The sequence below is a fragment of the Giraffa tippelskirchi genome, chromosome X, assembly GCF_054371585.1.
Source record: "Giraffa tippelskirchi isolate mGirTip1 chromosome X, T2T-mGirTip1v1.2.pri, whole genome shotgun sequence".
Lineage (NCBI taxonomy): Eukaryota > Metazoa > Chordata > Mammalia > Artiodactyla > Giraffidae > Giraffa > Giraffa tippelskirchi.
In genome coordinates this window covers 126,708,210-126,727,767 of record NC_137289.1, presented here as the reverse complement: position 1 = coordinate 126,727,767, position 19,558 = coordinate 126,708,210, and the positions used below count along the sequence as shown (strand labels likewise).

General features: G+C 34.9%; 1 protein-coding gene and 1 long non-coding RNA gene across 8 annotated transcripts in view; both read left to right on the top strand.

Annotated features, from left to right (window-relative positions):
- LOC145536000 (glycerol kinase) overlaps positions 1-5,919 on the top strand; it is a 75,950-nt gene extending 70,031 nt beyond the window's left edge. For 4 of the 7 annotated variants that reach the window (XM_081564366.1, XM_081564363.1, XM_081564362.1 and 1 more), the window contains 3 exons: positions 763-843; positions 3,806-3,892; positions 5,721-5,919. In XM_081564366.1, coding sequence (XP_081420492.1) covers positions 763-843; positions 3,806-3,892; positions 5,721-5,731 — 179 coding nt within the window. In that variant the 3' untranslated portion in view covers positions 5,732-5,919. The remainder of the gene's footprint in view (positions 1-762; positions 844-3,805; positions 3,893-5,720) is intronic. The other 3 variants (XM_081564368.1, XM_081564367.1, XM_081564364.1) reach the window with 1 other exon arrangement.
- Positions 5,920-7,791: 1,872 nt separating this feature from the next.
- On the top strand, positions 7,792-11,527 carry LOC145536003 (uncharacterized). The gene is made up of 3 exons (XR_014075590.1): positions 7,792-8,149; positions 8,256-8,355; positions 11,082-11,527. It is a non-coding gene; the product is annotated as an uncharacterized LOC145536003 (long non-coding RNA).
- The last annotated feature ends 8,031 nt before the right edge of the window (positions 11,528-19,558 follow it).

The following is a 19,558-nucleotide window of genomic DNA, read 5'->3' as shown; positions in this document are numbered from 1 at the left end:
CAAGAATGATGAGTGAATATTAGTACTTAGAACATCTTAGTAAACTGTCTTTCTTTTTAAAAAAACTTTTTATTTTTTATTGGAGTATAGTAACTAACGGACTTCCCTGGTGGCTCAGAGGTTAAAGCGTCTGCCTCCAATTCAGGAGACCTGGGTTCGATCCCTGGGTTGGGCAGTTCCACTGGAGAAGGAAATGGCAACCCACTCCAGTATTCTTGCCTGGAGAATCCCATGGACGGAGGAGCCTGGTAGGCTACAGTCCACGGGGTCGCAAAGAGTCGGACACGACTGAGCGACTTCCCAGTAGCATAGTAACTAACAGTTGTTATTGATAGTTTCAGGTGTACAGCAAAGTGACTCAGCCATACATGTGAAAGTGAAAGTCGCTCAGTTGTGTCCGACTCTTTGTGACCACATGGACTATACAGTCCATGGAATTCTCCAGGCCAGAATACTGGAGTGGGTAGCTGTCCCTTCTCCAGGGGATCTTCCCAACCCAGGGATTGAACCCAGATCTCCCACACTGCAGGCGGATTCTTTACTGTCTGAGCCACCAGGGAAACCAAGAATACTGGAGTGGGTAGCCTATCCCTTCTTCAGTGGATCTTCCCAGTCCAGGAATCGAACTGGGGTCTCCTGGCAGATGATTCCATACATATACATGTATCCATTCTCCCCCAGACTCCCCTCCCGTCCAGTCTGCCACATAACATTCGGTAAACTGCCTTTCTTATGTATGGTTTTCCTACTTTCTATTTCTAGAAAGTGAAATTCGTTATTCTACATGGAAGAAAGCTGTGATGAAATCAATGGGTTGGGTTACAACTCAGTCTTCAGAAAGTGGTAAAAATGTTTTTTTTGTTATTGCCACTTTGTCCTAGTATGTTAAATAGCTTCTTTAAGTATCTGTTTATACTTAGCAAGGCTGCTCTGAAGAATAGCATTATCATATGCTCATAGTTTCTAACATTTTGAAAATACTTAAAGTTCTAAACATAAAATGTAAATTATCAGATTGATATATGTGCTTATCTCTATCCTGCCATACCTTTCCTTATTAGTTTATTCCTGGTACTTTGATTGATAACTTAGTTTTCTTAAAAGTAAAAGTATTTCTAGTTTCTTCCTAATGAAAAAAAAATCAACTAACCTTTTTTTTTTCTCTTCGTAACTGACTTTGCCTTTTTGGGAGGCTGTCTTCATGACCTGAACCGACCAAAAGCTATATTGATTTCATAATACATTTCACGACTTCCTAGACTGCTCCCAAGCCCTTAGTGAGTGTATGTTGTGAGAATTCATTGAAATAAGAGGAAGAAAAGTACCAAGCATAGTAAATTAGAAATGTCATAATTGGGAAATGCTCTTGGCAGAAATTAGAGGACTTTTGTTTTTAATCACTTAGATGGGAAGGTATCTACCATAAATAAACTATTTAGTTGTAAACAGCTCTGAGCTGCCTTTAATATTGAAACAGCCTTTAACATACCTTTAATATGGCATGATATTGTAATCCGTTGCTAAATACAAGATTTGGAATTTAATGAATGAAACAATGGCCAATAATATTTTGAAGCATATAGTTTAAGAGAGAGGAGTTTATAAATGAAATATAGCCTGCCTTCCAACCCCAAAGTGAGTATAGAACCACTTTTTAAAAAAATTATTTATTTATTGGCTGCACCAGTGCTTAGTTGCAGCATGTGGGGTCTAGTTCCCTGTCTAGGGGTCAAACCTGGGCTCCCTTCATTAGGAGCCCAGAGTCTTAGCCACTGGATCACCAGGGAAGTCCCAAGAACCACTTTTAATGTATCTAGCTTTTCAGAGAAGCTTCTGGGATCATCCTGTTTCTACTTGAAGCTTTTGTTTATTATCCTAAATAAGCTTTAGGCTTAATATCCATTGTCTTGACATCTTTTGTTCTGAGACCCACCTTTCTTTCTAAGATGGTGACAAAGCCTTTCTTGCTAAGATTGTCTGCAGTTTTGAGACCTTTTGCAGTTAAACTTCTCAATCATAGGTATTTTTTGTAGCACAGTGGTAGTTGCTTTGAAGGACGCAACAGCCGTGCACTCTGATTTATTTTCTGGTTGCCCTCAGTTAAAAGCTGATGAAAATGAGTTCCGTGATTTCTTTGACTAGTTGTATTTTTTTAAATGGCACAGAAACTTCCCTGGCAGTCCAGTGGTTGAGACTCCACACTTCCAATGCATGGGGCACAGGTTCATCCCTGGTCAGTGAACAAGATCCCGCATGCTCCCAAAAAATAAATAAAATGTATTTTATTTATTTTATGGCCAAAAAAATATTATATGGCCAAATAAATAAATAAAATGGCACAATTCAACCTGTTCCCCTCCCTCGCTGTATCTGCCTCCATGTTGATACCATACATACTTCTTCCTTACTTGCAGTTGAGGATATGATTTTAATCGCCAAGTTCCCACAAAGCCAATTATCATTTTCTCTCTGTTTGCTTACCTTACTGTCAGTGAACTTAAAATGCCAAGAAAAAGTGGATAAAGACAATTACATGATTCTTTTGTTTCTGCCATCAGAATTGATGATAAAATAATTTGATTTTTTGAGAGCTTTCGATTTTTCAAACTTGACTTTTGTTTCAGTTAGGCTGCAGTGTATTTAAGGCAAAGTGTAAAAAACAATTTGTAGTAGATTTATGAAAAGCACTCATGTACAACATTTTGAGAGTCTCAAAAACTGTATAATAATCCAGATAACAATATTCAATTAGTGAAATGCTGATTGTTCTTCATGCAATGTAAGCTATGTAATAATAGTACAGATAGAATCTTGTTTTGATGATCTCATAAGGCTATTCAAATTGCTACCTGGCCTCTTATCCTCTTTAAATAGTTTTAATTTATGGGAAGAATATTAAGTTAGCTTAATTTCCAAAGCATATTGCCAATTTTGAAGCATTCATATTTATTTTCTTGTTGGTAACTATATTTGAATGGAATGTAAAGAATTTTTAACATACATTTAATATGTTTTAAATGTTGTAGAAATGATTGGGGATTTAATATTTTTTGGAGAGAGCTTATGATAAATAATGACTTCATGACTTTGTACTCCAAACCCACCAAAATAACATTTTTTTCAAAAATTGTTAAATGTTCAAGATACATAATATTTAAATTCAAGAAAAGCCTATGTCTGTATCTATCTAGCTATTCTTTAAAGGAAATGTTTTCAATCAGGTTAGAAAATATCAAAACAATTGTGTTCTCAGACAATATTTTAAAATGTAGATTAATACAGTTTAGTTTTTAAATTATAGTAACATTAATTTTCAGGTTCATTTTGTTATACCAACTGTGTGTAAAAAAGAAAATGAAACCAATAGGGTTTGAAATTCATTTTCAAACTCATGAATTGGACTAATATAACTCTTCTCTGATAGCCAAAGGATCTATAATTTTAATCTGGATGGGGAATGGGATTGCTCACTTAGTATCTTTTGGGGAAGAACCAAGAAAGCTAAAATCAGCAGCCTCCCAAAAAGAAAGTTCTCCTTCAGCTTTCTTTGGCTTTGCCAGTGGAAGGTTTATGTTGGTCTATATGCTCTATGTTCTTGCTATTTGTGGCATGCTATCTGTATCGTTTGTTAACTGTCATAAGCCCTCAGTTTGGATTCTGGTTTTGATTTAAAGTAATAACTCTTTGATACTATTTTTATAACTTTTTTTTTTGCTATCATGTGATTCTTAACACAAATATTGTAATTATGTGTCTCTCTTTTGGTTTGCTTGACTGGAATTCCCTCCTACTCGGATGACAACAGGTGACCCTAGTATCTTCTGTAGTCTACCCTTGGGCTTTTTTATAGTGAGTAGCGTGGTAATGTTAATCGGAGCAAGGTACCTCTCAGGTCAGTTCCTCTTTAAATTAGACAATTATATGAGTTAGCGTTAATGTATTTGTGTATAAATCAACAGAAAGTTTTCAGTATTTTTCCTTCTTCCTGTTCTTAGGAACCTGGAAAATCTATTAAAGGTCTAGTTAATATACCATTTAATTCAGAATTAAGGACTGTGACTCTGCTTTTATTCTCTTTGATTTTTAGTAGATGATTTTCTTTGAGGGGCTACATTCTGCTGGCAAGTGCAGCAGTAAGCACAAGTACTACTGTTCATGCTTAAATGAAAGGATGTTCAGAGTGTTAGATGAAATGTATAGTATTTGAAATCAATTGAATTTGCTTTCAAATGTGCCTAAGTTGTTTTTCATGCTTATGAAAATCTTCTACACAAGTCTTAATATTTCAATCCTGGTAAGACTTTCAGCCAGAGTATGTTAGCAGAGTTTCTGTAAAACTCTAAACCTGGGGAAAATTTATTGTCACTTTTATTTTAGTTAAGAGAATACATTGGTGAACTGAGATTTTTTTTTAATTATTGCTGAAATAAATTGGGGGTGAAATTCAAACTGAATTATTACTTTTGCATGTTCTGAATATTCTTATAAAAGTAAAATTGCTCAGTACATTATAAAACTCACTGTGTAACCAGCATTAATTTAAATATAATAATCATTTTTGGAAGTTGTTCCTGATGATAGCTCAGTTTTTCTTCAAATTAATGGCCTAAATGGAAATGACATACTTCATATGTTGCCAAGAAAGTGAAACATTTAAAAAATCTTCTTAATTAGGGAAAGAGTTGAATTATTTCTCTTAATTAATTACAAGATGACCTGGGTTTAAAATGTAAAAATTTTTTATTGATATGGGAGAACATCTGTTTTTAGAAGTCTGACAAGCATTAATCAGCTTGGCATCATCACTAAAGCACTATATATAAATATGGAATGAAAAGTTATTTACATTAGCAGAAAGGGAATAAAAATTATCTACATTAGCAGAACATTAAATTATCTTTTAAATCATGATAAAATTTCATGATTATGTGCATGAGAATTTAAATTAGATTTACCTTTTTCTGTGTTCTTCTTGTTTATAATAAATTTGTTCAAATCTTTTTCTTCCATAATAACCATGTTGGTATTAGTGCTTTACACCTTACAAAAGGCTTCTGTATACATAAATCTGTACAGAATTAGCAGATGCTTATTTTCTTTCTGCTTCTCAGGAATGTTTGGTGGAAGAGTCTGAGTATTCCCCAGAAGAACTATAATTTAAATTTTTTTTAATTCTGTTTTAGGAAAAGTTCTATTTTTTTTCTTTATCCTGAGGTTTTTTTTGTTTTGTTTTACTTGTTTGTTTGTTTTTGGCTGCATTATGATGGTCTGGAAAAAGAAAGAAAATAGCATTGCAGCTGAATGTTTTCATCGATATTTTTTCCCCTTCTGTTTCCCTTTGATACCAGTACAGAATGAAAAAGCTTGGTCTTTGAAAAAATAGGATATATAACATATCTCTAAGCTAAAGGATACAGTAAATGTCCAAATTCCCAGACTTCCAAAATAGATATGATTGCCATCTTTAGGATCTCTCTTGGTAACATATGCTGAGATTTGAGAAAAATTGGAATGACTTGTCTTGGTAAACAGTTAGCAATAGTGTTCATTTGCTAATTTTGAAATTGGCCCAGTTATATTTGTTGCATTTTACCTGTGAAGCAATATTTAGGAATCATATGGAATTTCTAGCTCAATAATGATCGAATCATCTTCATTGCTTTAACTCCTAAATTACATGTTGATTATTATTGATATATATGATTTTTGTCCCATTTTAGGTATGCCGTAAATACTACCAACTCATGGATTCCAAAGATGCGAGCTCTTTACCTATGGAGAGAATCCAGTGATTCTGTCTCTTAATGTGATGACACTATTCATAGACTGATTTTATTTATAAGCCACTTGCTGCATGATCCTCCAAGTAGACCTGTGGCTTTAAATAAAGAAAATGCAGCAGAAATAATGCTATAGAAACATTTGGTGTGTTTTTTAACAGCACTAGTTAAGATTGGACCAGCCACCTTTGGGGCTGACCCCCTCCTTTGCAATCATTTCCTGCCTCATTCCCTGTAAGATCTAGGAAGAATTCAGATCCTATCCATTGGAATCTTTCATCACGTATATTCAAATTCTGATGGGCCAGGATTTGATTCCTGCACTACACACGCTTCATTAAGGGGCTATTACTAACCGGCTAAAAATCTGTGATTTTTTGTTTGCTTCCTTTTAACAGACTCCCCTACCCAAAGTCCTCTTCTCTGCTTATTAGGGAGACCACAACATCTTCACTAAATGTTTAAATGGAAGCCTCTACTAAATTCTTAAAATAGAAATTTCGTACCCTCATTCTTTAGGCATTTTTCTAAAAAGTATTTGCCAAAACTGAAAATTCTTCACGTATTTTACATGGTCTCACTAATTATACTGAATTGCTATCTGGATCTTATAGGGAAGGACACTTTCCTTTTTTTTTTTTTTTTTTGTTCCTTTTTATATTTTTTACATTGTGTATAACATATATGTCTCTATATTTTGTATAATGAGGGTAGCCCATTTATAAATTAAGAGTACATGTTCTCACTAATTACACTGAATTTCTGTCAGGATCTTATAGGGAAGAATACTTCCTTTTCTTTTCATCTCTCCTTTTTATATTTCTTACTTTGTATGTGTAACATACATGTGTTTATATTTTATATACTGAGGGTAGCCCATTTATAAATTAAGAACACATTATATTCAGTGGATTCTAATGGGGCTGGTCTTAAGTGGACCACTATGTGTATAAATATTTTGGGGAAAACAGCTGTATACATTTTTGGGCAAAAATTATGCATATTATTTCCCAGGAGAAGCTTTCTTGAAGAGCCAACATTTAAAATTTAAGTATATGTTCTATGTGAATAAAAGAAAATGTACTTTATTGTGACTATAATTTCTTATACCATACTTTTATATGCTAAAAAAAAAACCCTGTGGAATACTATAGCAAATATTGTTTTCAAATACAAGCACTTAGTCCATATAAAGTTTGCTTTTCCTTTGATATAAATTTAGACCTATTTGGGATCCTTTTGAGGGAATATCAAAAAAAGTTTATAAACTTAAGTAGAAAAAAAGAGCCAAGAATCTCTTTCCATCTAAGTATGTTATAAATTGCTGATGAGAAATTAAAATTTCTATTTGATATGACAAGTAGTTATCTCTGCTTATGGACATATTATTAATACAACATAAAAATGGTTTAATTGATAGAAAAAGCTTCCAGTAAACCCAAGAATTTCCTTCTTGGGTTGCAGCCACAACCAAGAAATTCTCAAAAAATTTAATGTGAGGCATTATAGCAACTTACCTAATCTAGCTTCTCAATGTCAATTTTAAAAGAAGCTTAATTTTTTTACTACAAACAAGAAAGTACTGCCTCCTAATTATTTTCTTCAGTGATGAAAATGGAAAAATATTTGTATATTAATATAAAAGGTTTTGTTTTGTTTGGAATGAATGGTAGCTTGCATTTTCAGTTCTGATTATGCTGTTTGTAAATTATTGAATCTGCTGGGTTTTATTGGTGCAGCTGCCACTTTAGTGACATAAATGTTACAGAACGGTACTATGAAATTATTACTTTGTGGCAAGGACACTTTTAAACATCGTTTGTTTCTACAAAGGTAGTTTGAGTTAATGTAAATAACTGTGAAAATCATTGTTCCAATAATTTTAAGATTACATTAATTTTCTATAAATTGTGATATTTATAAATGTTTGAAATGATACACGTTGATATTTAATGATAAATTTACTTAAAATAAATTGACCCTCATTCTTACTTGCATTTCTCATTTACAGACTAGAACTTAGATCAAAGTTAATTGAGAAAGATGATTCAGGAAACGTTCAGCTCAGCTGTTAGCCCTTGATCAGGCACACACTGAAGAATTAACCAACAGCTGAAGAAGTAGTTTCTGGGACGATGAGCACCTTACTTGTTCTGTTAAAAAAGACTACACTGTCCCATCTCAGCATCCAGAAAATGCCCCGGTGAGGTCAGCAGCTGTTCTCAATAGAGTCTTGCAGTCATGGCTAACCATGGCTTACTGGTTCCACTCTATGCTTCAGTTCCTCTCTACCTGGGTGAGTTGGTGGAGTCAAGTACGCCATTATTTTCTGAACTCAGTCGCCAACACCTCAATCTTTTGTTCTCCAGGTAATCAGTAACATAAATAATGCATTTTTGCTTCTGTAATGATATCTTAGAATTGTTTAGTGTGTTTTTTTTTTAAATGCCTAAGTCTCAGTTCTTTGGCTTATAGGTATTTTGTATCCTGTGGGAATGAAGAATGATTGCAATTTAGGAGGAACCATGAAACAAAGATGTCATAGCACAGAAACTATAACAGCATTGGTAGTCAAGTAGGTAGTTTTTACCTCATAGTGTCTAATCATAAAGAGAAGTGCAAAAATTACTATTTTTATAGCTTTAATAAGGTATAATTGATATATAGAAAACTGTACATATTTAATGTATATACTTTGATGAGCTTGGACTTAATGCATATACCCATTATCCCATCACCAAAATCAAGGTTATAAACATACCAATCACCTCCAAAAATTTCCTTGTGTCCCTTCGCTTTCTGTGTTTGTATGTTTAAGAATGCTTAACATGAAATCTACCCTCTTAAATTTTTAAATGCACAATAACGTATTGTTAACTATGGCACTAAGTTGTACAGCAATCTCTAGGACTTAATCATCTTGTGTAACTAACTTCATACCCATTGAACCCCCTCACCCCACCCCCTGCTAACCACCAATCTCCTTTCTGTTTATATGTTTGACTTTTTAAGATTCCACACATAATGGAAGATTATGCAGTGTTTCTTTTTGTGTCCAGTTTATTTCACTTAGCATAAGGTGTTATAGGTCCATTGATGTTGCAAACAGTAGAATTTCCTTCTTTTTAAGGCTGATCAAGATTCTATTGTATGTATATACCACATTTTCTTTATCCATTCATCTGTCAGTGGACATTTGGGTTGTATCTATATGTTGGCTGTTGTGAATAATGCTGCAGTGAACCTGGGAGTGTAGATATCCTGATTTCGATTCTTTGGGATATATACTCAAAAGTAGAATTGCTGCATCATATGGTAGTTCTATTTTTAATTTTTTGAGGAATCTTCATACTGTTTTCCATAGTGGCTGCACCATTTTACCTTCCCACCAACAGTGTAAAAGTGTTCCAAGAATTAGTTTTTAACTAGAACTTTGTAATAGCTTGTTTTAACTATACTTTTTAAATAAGGAAGTTTACTTGATCTGTTCTTGCAACCTAACAATTCATCAGGTCACATAATAGGCATTACTGGAAAACTGAGTGAGTTTCAAAACCAACTTGATTGCTACTTGATCTATACTTTATAGATACATATCTTAGCTCCGGTCTTACGTTAAAGGATAAAATGTGTTAAGTATCACAGACAAAGAACTCTCACCAGAATTTCTAAAGATTTCCCTGTCATCAGTTTTAGTGAAAATGACTTATTAAGTTAAATTTGGGGACTGTAAAGATAAATATTCTGAGAAACAGAAGATAGGTTAAAAACAAGTTGCTCATGTTAATCGGCTATACCCCCAATATGAAATAGAAAGGTTTTTTTACAAAGTTTTTAAAAACTAGTTGCTCAATTAATTTTAATTAATTTTTGGCCATGCCACATTGCGGTGCAGGATGTTAGTTCCCTAAGCAGGGATTGAACTCTCGCCCGTTGCAGCAGAAGCTCAGAGTCTTAACCACTGTACCACCATGGAAGCCCCTTGCAAATCTAAATTTTTGAGCTTAAATTCTGAGGCCAGTGTACATGAATGTTCATGACAGCATTATTCGTAATAGCTCAAGAGAAAACAACCGTCTTATCAATTGATGAATGGTAAATGAAAGGTGAGATATCCATACAGTGGAATATTACTCACATGTAAAAATGATAAGGTACCACACACATACTACAACATAAATGAATCTTGAAAACTAAACAGAGAAAAATCATACAAAAAGCCACATAGTGTATGATTCAGATTGCATGAAATGTCCAGAATAGACAAATTCACAGGGACAGAAGGTGGATTAGTGGCTGCCAGAGTCTAGGGGGGTGGGGTACAGGGAGGGGAAAAGGGACGTGACTGCTAATGGACAGGATTTCTTTTGGGGTGATGATTGCACAACTTTGTGAATATACTAAAAACTGAAGCATACACTTTAAAGGAGTGCATTTATGGTATATGAATTATACCTCAATGAAAGTATAATTTGCATTTATGTAAAATAAATATATTTGTCCAGTCCCTGACAGCATGTGAGCTTATAGTCCCTGAAATGAGTCCTCTGAAGGAAATAAATTTTATTTGCTCCTCGAAAATATGGAGGTTAATAAATGTATCTCCTTTTTATTTCACTTTCATTAACTCTTTTTCAAGTATCTAATATTGGAAATAAGAAAAATCCTTTAGTCACTATTACATAAAAGATTATGAAGAAGTAGAAGATCTGGGCTCCCATTCAGCTTCCCAGGGATTTTCCTGGTCTGTCCAACAGAATATACTGATCAAAAGGGTACAGCTAACTCGTTTTCCCCAAAGACTTGGTAAATGAGGAGGCAGTCTTCTGAACATATTAAGTAAAACATATTACCATAATTACCAGTAACTTGACTTGTAGTTAAGAAACTGTGCTGTGTCTTAATTTTCTTGAAGGTTTAATCTCATCTTCTTTCTCCTCAAGCTCATTTTAAACCTTCAGCCTTTTATTAATTTACCACCACGTCTCTTTCTTTACTACAGTGTTTTTAGGAGAAAACAATGTCTGTTTGCCATCTACCTCTTCAAATAATTGTAAATCTAATTCAAATGACAGTGAATATTTGCAAGTTCACTCTCTACATCACTGGTTTCTCAACAGCCAAGGGACCTCTTTGCAAAATAAGCATTCTTGTCCATTTAATTTTTTGATCAAATTGTTTGTTGGAAATGAATAATACTGTTCTTAGAAAAATTGGAAAATAAGAGATTAGAAAGAAGAGTAGAAAATCATCCAGACTCATAAATAATACCTGTGGTTATTTTTTTCCCTAAACTTTAAGGTGGTATTTTCACAGATCTTGGATGTTCATAAATGTTGTATAAAAATTTTAGACGACACAACGTATCATGTATGTGAACACATATAGTTGAACTAGAAGTATGAAACTTGGACGGGTATGATAGATGACCAAGTTTTGGATGGTGGTTACCTCTGGAAGGCAGAGCATGGAATCAGGCAAGAGACTTCACTGGAACCTGAAGAGTTGTGTTTCTTAAAAAATTAAGAGTTAAAGCAAATATAGCAAAATCTTAAGATTTGACTGAGTGATAGGAGTATGGATTTTTTTTTTTTTACTATATCCTCTACTTCTCTGTATGCTTGAACTATTTCATAGTAAAAAGGTGAAAAAAAAGACAGTGTATCATCGTCCTAATTATATGTATGTCCATTATTGTAATCTTGTTTATCCTGACACCCTTCCCAATTAAAAGGGCTGAAATCTTACTGATCTTCTGGCACAGTTATTTCAAGCACCTCATATTAAGCATCAATATTCAGAATAAATAATGTATATTGGAAATTATATCCTTAACCACCCATTTGTTGTGAATTCCATGACTCAGAAAAAATGCTTATTTGTCTTATTTCCAGTATAGAACCTTCCAACAAATTTGAATAGATAATTGTACTACTCTCAGCCCACCACATTCAGAATTATATATTAAGGCTAGAAAATTTCTGGGCCAAAAAGTCTCCATTCTAGATATAGGTTTAATATCAAGGGAGAAAGAGCACTGCCATTATACTGGATTCCAAATTGGGCACAAGACCCGTTTTATTCTGTTTCAGGTTCTAGTTCATTACAGTTGAAAGAAAGCACTGAATTATAAAATTGGATGAAATTGGTTTCCTTTCAAACGTGTTTAAAAGACCACAAAGACATGGGTAAAATAAAATGGTGCAGTGACAATCGAAATGATTAACAAAATTGGGCTTGGAAACTGAACAATTATCCCCACAATATTCAAAGAACTTTTAATGGCTGTCATATTTCATCTCGGGAGTTATGGTAATTTATTTATTCACTCTGGGATTGGTTCTGTAAACTTTTTTTAACCCAAGTTCCTAGATCAGAGCCTTGGGGGTGGGGACAGACTCCTTTAGAGCTACTGAGCTTCCTGACCCCACCATTCCATTCTTGGCACCCATTCCCTTCAAGCCTGCACCTGCCCCCCCTCGTTCCTCAGCTTCCTCAGCTGGAATCAATTGCCCTCCCTTCCAGCCCATCCCCCCCATGACATCAGTCAACCAATAAGCCATCGCTGGGTGCTTAGCCCAGCACCAGCAGCACAAGGACACCCAAGAGAAGAGGGCTTGACCTCCTTTCAAGGACCCTGCAGTCTGGAGAAGTAAGTCATACACAGTAAGAACCAGGGAGGTGTTGCACTGAGGGAAGGGTGCCAGAGAAGCAGAGAGGATGGGTTGCTGGGAGCTGTTCACCTGTGCTGGATTTCTTTTTCCCCATTGTGGCTGGGTATTTCACTTCTCTTTACTCACTGGGAGGTAAGACTGGTATTTAGTTGCTTTGTCTAATAGATTTTTTAAGGATTTGTGTCCCACAACTGGAAGAACTGGTGAAGGCACAAGTGTTAACATGGATTTCTTTCATCTGATCGTAGTAGACAGAATTTCAAATGTAATGTGTTTTTTTTTTTTCTTTAGTTGAGTTGTACTTTGGAAGCTGTAATGGCAATATTAAGTAATTATAACATGGAAGGATGCCGAGCCATTTCTACTGAATTGTCTCAGATGTACAATCACAGTGTGTACCATACAAGATCCCCCTATTTTTTCAAAGTCCATCAGTTGAAGTCTAAAATTTTTTGTCGGCTTGTTAAAGGTCACGTGGAATAGAAAGAAGCTGGCTTATTAGAAACAAATTCAACCGCTAGGTGGCGCTGTTTTCAACACTCAAGGCATTTTTGTCTTCTTAGGTAACCTTCCTTTCCATCATTGTGTGCTGCAGAAGTGGCTGGTATGCTTGTTTTGGGTAATCATAATTACATGATAGCATTGTAGTGATCATGTGTGATCACTACAATGATGTCCAGGATGCCTTCATGCTAGGCTTATAAAAAACCAAAGGCTTCAGTGAAGCCATTATTCCACTTATACTTTCCTACTGTTTTGATATTTCTTAGGCTTTTCAGCTCATGAAAAAACTCAGATTTATAGATAATTTTCCTCATCATCTATAATTTAACATTTAACAATTTAAAAGCTGAAATATCTCTGCTAATTACACGTTATTACTCTGCTAAACTTATTCAGTCATAAAAATAGAATCATAAAAAAAATCATAAACAACTTTGGAATTGAGTCATCTAAATTAATTTTTATCTAAGAGAAGTAATGATATTCTGCTTTGCATCGTACTGTCTTCATAGTTAGCCTATTTTCTGTAAAGAAGCTTTTTAAAATGCCTCTGTTCATAGTTGACTCTTGGGATGGCATAGTAGAATCAACCAATTCCAAGGGAAAATTGTGCACCCATTCTTTTCCCCAGTACCAACCAAATTATTTTCATTCTTCTTTATTTTATTGTTTCTGCCTCACTTATGTTGTTCTAGAACATTATAAAGAATCTGTTTATAGCAATCCACAAATATGACCAAATCAAGACAAAATTGTGTTAATTGTACCTGATATTGATCACAACATTATTGTCTCAATACCAAGCAAGTATCTTAAAACTCCATTACCCTGGAGAAGGAAATGGCAACCCATTCCAGTATTCTTGCCTTGGAAATCTCATTAACAGCGAAGCCTGGTGGGGTCCGTGGGGTCGCAAAAGAGTCGGACACACCTTAGTGACTAAGACGAAAACAATATGCTAAGTGAAACAAGTCAGATAGAGAAAGACAAGTACTGTATGAGATCTCTTATATGTGGAACTAAAATATACAACAAACCTTGAGGAAATAAACAAAATTGACAAACTTTTATCCAGACTTATTAAGAAAAAAGAAGAATCAAATCAACAAAATCAGAAATGAAAAAGAGGTTACAACAGACAATGAAGAAATATGAAGGAGTATAAGAGACTATTATGAGCAACTATATGGCAATAAAATGGATACCCTGAAAGAAATGGACAGATTCTTAGAAAAGTTCAATCTTCCAAGAGTGAACCAGGAAGAAACAGAAATTATGAACAACCCAATTACAGGCACTGAAATCAAAACTGTGATCAAAAATCTCCCAAAAAACAAAAGCCCAGGACCAAATGGCTTCACAGATGAATTCTAGCAAACATTTAGAGAAGAGCTAATGCCTATCCTTCTAAAACTCTTTCAAAAAATTGCAGAGGAAGGAGCAGTTCCAAACTCTATGAGGCCACCATCACCCTCATACCAAAACCAGACAAAGACAACAGAAAAAAAGAAAACTACAGGCCAATATCACTGATGAACATAGATGCAAAAATCCTCAACAAAATTATAGCAAACAGAATTCAGCAACACATCAAAAAGCTCATACACCATGAGCAAGTTGGGTTTATTGCAGGGATGCAAGGATTCTTCAGTATATGCAAATCAATCAATGTGATACACCATATTAACCAATTGAAAGATCAAAAACATATGAACATCTCAATAGATGCAGAAAAAGCCTTTGACAAAATTCAGCACCTATTTATGATTAAAACTCTTCAAAAAATGAGCACAGAAGGAACCTACCTCAACACAGTAAAGGTCATATATGATAAGCCTACAGCAAACATTATTGTCAATGGCGAAAAAGCTGAAAGCATTCCCCCTAAGATCAGGAACAAGACAAGGGTGTCCATTCTCACCACTATTATTCAACATAGTTTTGGAAGTCCTAGCTCTGGCAATCAGAGAAGAAAAAGAAAGAAAAGGAATCCAGATCGGAAAAGAAGTAAAGCTCTCACTGTTTGCAGATGACATGATAATATATAGAAAACCCTAAAGATACTATCAGAAAATTACTAGAAGTAATCAGTGAATTTAGCAAAGTCACAGGATACAAAATCAAGACACAGAAATCACTTGCATTCCTATATACTAACAATTAAAAATCAGAGAAATCAAGGAATCAATCCCATTCACCATTCACCCATTCACTATTGCAGACCTAAATGTAAGACCAGGAACTATAAAATTCTTAGAGGATAACATAGGCAGAACACTTGATGACATAAATCAAAGCAAGATCCTCTATGTCCCTCCTCCTGGAGTAAAGGAAATAAAAGTAAACAAGGGGGACCTGATTAACCTTAAAGCTTTTGCACAGCAAAGGAAACTATAAGCAAGGTGAAAAGGCAACCCTCAGAATGGGAGAAAATAATAGCAAATGAAACAACTGACAAAGGATTAATTTCCAAAATATACAAGCAGCTCATACAACTCAATACCAGAAAAAGAAACAACCCAATCAAAAAGTAGAAAAAGACCTAAACAGACATTTCTCCAAAGAAGACATACAGATGGCTAACAAACACATGAAAAGATGCTCAACATCGCTCATTATTAGAGAAATGCAAGTCAAAACTACAATGAGATATCAACTTACACCAGTCAGAATGGCCCTCATCAAAAGGTCTACAAACAATAAATGCTGGAGAGGGTGTGGAGAAAAGGGAACACTCTGGCACTGTTGGTGGGAATGAAAATTGATACAGCCACTATGGAAGACGGTATGGAGATTCCTTAAAAAACTAGGAATAAAACTACCATATGACCCACCAATCCCACTCCTAGGCATATGTCCTGAGGAAACCAAAATTGAAAGAGACACATGTATCCCATTGTTCATTGCAGCACTATTTACCATAGCTAGAACATGGAAGCAACCTAGATGTCCATTGACAGATGAATGGATAAAGAAGTTGTGGGACATATACACAATGGAATATTACTCAGACATAAAAAGGAATGCATTTGACTTGGTTCTGATGAGGTGGATGAACCTAGAGCCTGTTACACAGAGTGAAGTAAGTCAGAAAGAGAATGATAAATATTGTATACTAATGCATATATATGGAATCTAGAAAGCTGGTACTGATGAATTTTTTGCAGGGAAGCAATGGAAAAACAGACATAGAGAACAGACTTATGGACATGGGGAGAGGGGAGGAGAGGGTGAGATGTATGGAGAGAGTAACATGGAAACTTCCATTACCATATGTAAAATAGATAGTCAATGGGAATTTGCTGTATGACTCATGGAACTCAAATAGGGGCTCTGCGTCAACCCAGAGGTGTGGGATGGGGAGAGAGGTTCAAGAGGGAGAGGACATATGTACACCTATGGCTGATTCATGTTGAAAACAACAAAATTCTGTAAAGCAATTATCCTTCAATTAAAAAATAAAATATACAACAAACTAATGATTATAACAAAAAGAAGCAGACTTATGGATATAGGGAACAAACTAGTGGTTATCCATGGGGAGGGGGAAGAGGGACATATAGTGGTGGGGGAGTGGGAGGTATGAAATGTTGGATGTAAGAGTCTACAAGGATGTATTGTACAGCATGGGGAATATAGCCAGTATTTTGTAAATACTGTAAGTGGAGTATAAACTAAGATTTTTATTAAAAAATTGTAATAAATTTTTTAAATGGAAAAAATCTCCATTATCATTAGCTTTGTACATATTGAGTTATATAAAATTTCTAAGAAAATGTTTTTTTTACTGTAGCCCATCAGCACTTTGATCATATATCCACTATAGCACTGTAGCATCCAAATCTAATAAAATACAACTCATCTGGAAATTGATGAATAATTTATAGAATAATTTGTAAACACTTTCCACATACAATTACATGAGATAAAGGGTATACTTTGAAAAAAATCATAATAGACTCATATCGATGTTAATAAGCTACAAATAGGATTCAATTCCTTCAATCATAAATTAGTTGTTGAGCCAACTGTTTTAACAGTTTATTCCTTAGGTATCTTTTGAATAAATTGTATTTTAAATGGAATTCTTTTTCTGTAAAATAAAACATTTTTCAAAAGAAGTTTCTTTGAATGTACTAATCTAAAAAGAATCATAAACAACTTTAGAACTGAGTCATCCAAATTAATTTTTGTCTAAGAGAAGTAATGATATTCTGCTTTTCAATGTAATATTGAGAGGGCAACAGGCAGGAAGGCCAGGGGTCTCCAAACGGAGGAGATAGGCTGCAATTGTCAGATATTTTATCTCTCTCTTAATCGGCAGGAGGAAACAAACTAGCGATATTTTTTGCCTTCTCTATACAAATTTAAAAGAGGTTTCTCTTAAAATACTGTGTTGCCATGACACCTGGTTTCACCTGAAGTTAACTATTCTCAAACTTTGAGTTAACCAAAGCGTTTTTCTTATGGAAATGTTTGTCTTAAGATATGTTAATGTACTATGCATTTACCCCAGACTGTGTCTTCAAGTCAGTTCCGCCTAATGGCTCAGCACCTACTTGACAAACCAGTATGTTATACTCAGACATTGTTCCCCTAATCTATGTAAATGAAACTATTTGCATGATCTGCCTTTCTGCAAAATTCAAGTCAATCGTTTTAAGACCCCCAGATTATTCCAAAATACATTTTATGGATGAGGGGCCTGGTGCCATTCTGAGTTTAAGACATTCCTTTTCTTTCATTAACAAACTGCTAGTGACTATATAACATCCAGCTGAAGACTAGCAGGGGTGTACTCTTTCTGCCCCCTTCTGGTGCCTGTGTCAGAAGCTTTCTCTATCTCTTTTATACTTTAATAAAACTTTATCACACCAAAGCTCTGAGCGACCCAGCCTCGTCTCTGGCCCCGGATTGAATTCTTGTCCTCCAGAGGCCAAGAATCCCGGCCGTCTTTCTGTGGTTCAGCAACAACCTTTCAGTATAAGTAAGAAATTTAGTTGTAGATGCATAGATGCTAAAAAATAATACCGAAGTAGGAAGACACAGTGAAAGATTCTTTGCTCCCAAAAATATTTTGAGCTTTGCTGTGGAAAGACATTAAGAAGGATTTTATCCAAAACATGTGACTGGGATGTTAACTTGAAACAAAGTGAATGGCCTTAGAGTTAGACTATTCCTTTCTCTACACTCGGGTTTCTAGGTTAAAGAATGAGTTTTGTTTCTTTATTTTATTGAAGTATAGTTGATTTACAGTGTGTTAATTTCTGCTGTACAGCAAAGTGATTCAGTTATACATATATATCCTTTTTCATATATTTTTCATTATGATTTATCACAGGATATTGACTATAGTTCTCTGGCCATACAGTACAACTTCGTTGTTTATCCATCCTATATATACTAGTTTGCATCTGTTAATCCCAAACTCCCAATCCTTCCCTCCCCCACCCAATCTTGGCAACCACAAGTCTGTTTTCTGTGTCCATATGTCTGTTTCTGTTTCATAGATATGTTCATTTGTGTTGTGTTTTAGATTCCACATACAAGTGATATTTATGGTATTTGTCTCTCACTTTCTGACTTACTTCGCTTAGTATGATAAACTGTAGGTCCAATGGTTTTTATTTTTAAAGTTGCTTTTTGTGGAGCTACTTTTAGGCCACTTGGGGAAGGGATTAGAGAAAGTAAGGTAGAATTTCTCTTATTATATTTTATTGATCAATTGGCTTTAGTATATCCAAATGGACTTGGCCATTCTAATCATGTATGCCTAAAGATTTTCTGGAATCAAAAGGAAAAAGATTAAAAATCCAATTCTGCCACAGATATGTGGTTCCTAAAGTAGAATATCCTTAGCTTATTAACAAATTTTGCATAAATATCGTCTCAAAATATTAACACAATTAAGTTACTGATGATTTTAGCATCAAAATTTCAGTTTAGAGTAGTTGCACTTTTTTAATAACTGGTGAGCTGAGTGTGTCAGTTATCTATTGCTGCATAGGAGACTGCCTCAAAGCTTTGTGGTTTAAAACAACAATTGCATTGATCACAGTTCTGTGGACCATCCGTTTGGCCTGGGCTCATTGAGAGCAGTTTTGTTGCTCTTGCTTGGATCATTTATGGGCCTCCAGTCAGATGACAAGCTGGCTGGGAGCTGGCTGGCCCCAGGTGACCCCACTCGCACGTCTGGCAGTTAGCTAAGGCTGTCAACCAGAGCACCTAAGTTGCTCGCTGTTCTCATGGTGGCTGTGTTCCAACTGAGCAGAAGTGCAAGTTGTAGGGCCCCTTGAGGCTTTGGCTTGGAAATTCTACAGTGTCACTTCTGCCGCTTTCTGTTGGTCAAAGCAAATCCTATGCCCAGCCTGAAGTCAGAGGAAGGGAAAATAGTTCCTGTCTCTTGACAGAAAGAGCTGCAAATAATTTGTGGCCATATTTATCACACTAGGTGATTTGGATCAACCTTCTCATTGGAAATATTGAAATAATACCTTAAAACTATGGAAGAACTAAATATATATATATATATATATATATCTCCACACACACACACATATATATATATATATATATAAACTCCCAGGTTAATGTTTAACG